The 4442-nt window shown below is 41.3% G+C and overlaps 1 protein-coding gene across 1 annotated transcript; it reads left to right on the top strand.

Moving 5' to 3' along the window:
• The first annotated feature begins 1739 nt into the window (after positions 1-1739).
• Positions 1740-2897, top strand: LOC112504315. Its single transcript, XM_025108249.1, has one exon. The coding sequence runs from the start codon at positions 1740-1742 to the stop codon at positions 2895-2897; it is 1158 nt and encodes a 385-aa protein (XP_024964017.1).
• Positions 2898-4442: the final 1545 nt, after the last annotated feature.

Below are 4442 nucleotides of genomic sequence, written 5' to 3'. Positions count from 1 at the left end.
TGGTATCAGAGCTGTAGGTTATAGAGAACACCGGTTTTCTAAGAAAACCATACACTCTAATCCAAAAAAAAATTACGAAATAATTTTCTTAGAAAGAGTTTGAAAATTTTAAAACGGACATACTACTAAAATAACCAGAACGAGTGACTTCTTAGCATACTCTAACTAGACAGAGTCTGATCACCTGTGTCTAATTAAGTATGTCTAAGGAGAGACGCGGATCGGTTATGTTAGGTGTTTGGCTAAAAGTTAACGGCTTCTTACTCAATAAGAAAAGCACTGTTCACATATGTGAGTTTGCATAAATTTTTGCATCTTTTGGTCATTTATTATGATTCGTTTACTAATTTAAAAGTTTATTAAATATCGCAGCATTATGTCGTCAGAAAATGAATATTCGAACTCTGGAGACTACGATCCCTCAGAGCACAGTTACGATAGTGGCAACGATGTCACTGAATCTTCGGCGCGATCACCCACCCCACAGCCGCAACCACCACCCGAATGAGCATTCCTCCACCTGTGAGGGTGTCTTTCTCCGCCCCACCTGGAGCCGTGAAGGAGCCATCACGGTCACACACTCGTAGTGTAACACCCCCACCCACTACCAGGACCACATTGGAGCGCTCTTCAGGTATGACTACCCTAGAGAATTTATGGGTTTTGGGCATGGCTCAAGATCTTGAGATGTGTCAACTTAGGCTGGAGCATTATCGACACTTTGCCGATGGAGTGATTACAGCCCTAGGAACTCAAGATAATATGATGGATCGTTCATTAGAGTTGATTTTCATCGCTAGGAGAGCGATTAAGAGATTGCACACTTATCTGACGGTGTTAGCAGGAATTCTGATAATAGTGATAGGGTTGCTTATTTAAAGTCTTATGTGTTAGAGGATTTTATTTATTAAGTTGTCAATCGTGGAAATTTAAGACTTTCTTTTGAGGCTTGTAGTCGTGGTTTTTGAACAATTTTTATTTTATATTGGACATCTTTATTTTATTTATGGATCTTATGAGTTTTTGTCTATGAATGGTTAAGTTTTGTTGATTATCGATTTAATGCCTTTACTATTATAAGTTATTATATTATTACCTTGGTTACATGATTAGATGATTGTAACATGTCGTGCAACACAATGGTAAATAATGAAAATAACTGAACTTCGACTTAAAAATTTGTGCATTAGAAATATGCCTCCAAGAAGGAGTACTCGCAGCACGAGAGAAAATCCTGAAAGCCAAACACCCGATATAGCACGGTTGATAGCTCTGCAAATTGGGGAGGCAGTACCAACTATTGTCGCTCAGGTTACAGCGGGCATTAATGCAAGTCAAAGGAGTGAAGGAGGCCCTAGCACCGAGAATCTCGTCAGGGAGGAGAACCGTAACACTAATGATAGAGGATGCAGTTACAAGACATTCATGTCCTGCAAGCCCAAGGAGTTTCATGGTAAAGAAGGTGCAATTGGATTATTGTCATGGATTGAGAGCATGGAGTCGGTACTCCATATTAGCAAGTGTTCCGAGGACTGTAAAGTGGAGTATGCAACATGCCAACTCCAGGGAAGAGCCCTAACTTGGTGGAACATTCAAGTTCAAACCCGTGGTCGCCAAGCTGCCTATGAGTTATCATCGGAAGAACTCAAAAAGTTACTCATCGAAGAGTATTGTTCTAAGAGCAAAATTTAGACAAATACACAGCTCGTTTTCATGAGCTTGCCAAGTTAGTACCTCATATGGTCACTCCAGAGGAGAAACGAATTGATCGGTACATCTGGGGATTGGTACCTGAAATCCGAGGGATGGTCACTTCGGCAAACCCAACCACTATACAAAATGCGGTGGTGTTGGCAAATCGTCTGACAAATGATGCAGTTAGATCAGGGATTTTAAAGCAAGACAAATTTGGTGGAAAGAGGAAACTAGAGGGGCAATCGTGGAAAAGGACCAACAATGATTTAGGCAAAAACCAAAAAGTGATAAGAAACTTTGGGGATCAGTCTCAAACAGGAGAAAAGGGCAAGGGGACTTACCCTAAATGTGGCAAGTGCAATTATCACCATAGCGGGAGATGCATTATTTGTTTCAAATGCAATAAAGGAGGTCATTTCGCTAAAGATTGCAAGATCAGAGAGAATCAATCATGCCATGAGTGCAGAAGCCCAAATCACTTCAGGAATAAGTGCCCAAGGATAATTAGAGGATCAAGCATCAACAATGCCGGAAACCAAGAAAGGCAAACCTGTCAGGGAGATCGAGGAGGTCAGGCTCGGGGAAGGGCATTTGCAATGGGAGCCGAAGAAGCACGTCAAGACCCTAATGTTGTGACAGGTATGTTTCTTTTAAACAACCTCTATGCCTTAGTAATATTTGATTCTGGAGCAGATAGAAGTTTTGTTTCCCTAGAATTTAGGCCGTTGATAAATCTGAAATCGAGTAAGTTAAAAGATGCTTACACTATCGAATTTGCCAATGGCCAAGAAATAAAGGTTGGGGACGTAATCTTGGGTTGTACTTTAAATTTTACTGATAAGTTATTTAGCATTGATCTTATCCCAATTAAATTGGGAAGTTTCGATGTAGTGGTAGGAATGGACTGGTTGTCTAAGAATCAAGCGGAGATTTGTTACTTTGAGAGGATTGTGCGAATACCTTACCAAGACGGAGAAACCCTATCTATACAAGGGGAAAAACCTGGAAGGAGTTTAAAGATGGTATCATGTGTGAAGATTTGCAAGTATATGAGAAAAAAATGCGTTGCATTCTTGACTCATGTATCAGAAAGGAAATCCGAGGAAAAGCATATTCAGGATATTCCTGTGGTGAGAAATTATCCAGCAGTATTTCCGGATGATTTGTCAGGACTTCCTCCATCTAGACAGGTCGAATTCTGAATTGATCTAGTTCCCGGAGCGGCGCCTGTTGCTAAAGCTCCATATCGCTTTGCACCGGCCGAGATGCAAGAGCTATCAGGACAACTTCAGGAACTTCTGGACAAAGGATTCATCCAGCCAAACTCTTCACCTTGGGGAGCTCCAGTCCTGTTCGTTAAAAAGAAAGATGGGTCATTTTGAATGTGCATAGATTATAGGGAGTTAAAGAAGCTGACGATCAAGAACCGATATCCTCTCCCCCGAATTGATGATCTGTTCGATCAGTTGCAAGGCGCATGTTATTTGTCTAAGATTGATCTTTGGTCAGGGTATCATCAATTAAGAGTTCATGACGAGGACGTCCCTAAGACGGCCTTTAGGACTCRATATGGGCACTACGAGTTTCTAGTTATGCCCTTTGGTCTAACCAACGCGCCGGCGGTATTTATGGATTTAATGAATAGGATCTGTAGACCGTACCTAGACAAGTTTGTGATCGTATTCATTGATGATATCCTGATTTATTCACGAAGTAGGGTAGATCACGAGCAGCATCTGAGAATGATACTAGAATTGCTCAAGGAGCAAGAATTGTATGCTAAATTTTCAAAATGTGAATTCTGGATTCGGGAGGTACAATTTCTCGGTCATGTGATTAGCGAAAAAATAATTCATGTGGATCCGGCTAAGGTTGTGGCCATAAAGAAGTGGGAAGCACCAAAGACCCGACAGAAATTCGTCAATTTCTGGGTTTGGCGGGTTATTATCGACTATTTATAGAGAGCTTCTCGAAGAATTCCTAGCCATTAACAGCATTGACCCAAAAAGGTAAGAAATTTGTTTGGGGAAAACCTCAAGAGGACGCATTCCAACTGCTAAAACATAAGCTATGCAACGCGCCAATCCTGGCCTTGCCAGAAGGAACCGAGAACTTTGTAGTATATTGTGACGCATCCCACCAAGATTTGGGTTACGTATTGATGCAGAAGGACAAGATTATAGCATACGCTTTGTGGCAACTCAAAGCCCATGAGAAGAACTATACCACTCATGACCTGGAGCTAGGAGCTGTGGTTTTCGCTCTCAAAATATGGAGGCATTATTTGTACGACACTAAGTGTACTGTTTTTACCGATCACAAAAGTCTCCAGCATATCCTTGATCAGAAGATACTCAATATGAGACAGAGAAGATGGGTGGAGTTGCTCAGTGATTAAGATTGTGAAATCCGATACCACCTAGGTAAGGCCAACGTAGTGGCAGATGCTCTAAGCCGGAAGGAAAGGATAAAACCCTCTCGAGTACGAGCTTTGGGAATGCTTGTCCAGACGAGTTTCAAGACTCGAATTCTTGAAGCTCAAAATGAAGCGTTGAAGGCAAAATATTTGAAGAGCGAGACCCTGCATAATCTAGAGCATAAATTTAGGATTAAGTCAGATGGAGTGCATTACTTCAATAACAAAGTTTGGATTCCGATGATTTAAAATCTACGAGAGTTAGTTTTGGAGGAACCCATAGATCTAGGTATTCGATTCACCCAGGGGCGGATAAGATGTATAAGGATCT

The sequence above is a fragment of the Cynara cardunculus genome, unplaced genomic scaffold (genome assembly GCF_001531365.2).
Source record: "Cynara cardunculus var. scolymus isolate 2C unplaced genomic scaffold, CcrdV1 Un_Scaffold_5193, whole genome shotgun sequence".
NCBI classification, from domain to species: domain Eukaryota; kingdom Viridiplantae; phylum Streptophyta; class Magnoliopsida; order Asterales; family Asteraceae; genus Cynara; species Cynara cardunculus.
Note: the sequence above shows the minus strand (reverse complement) of the source record. Positions and strands in the feature narration are given on the sequence as shown.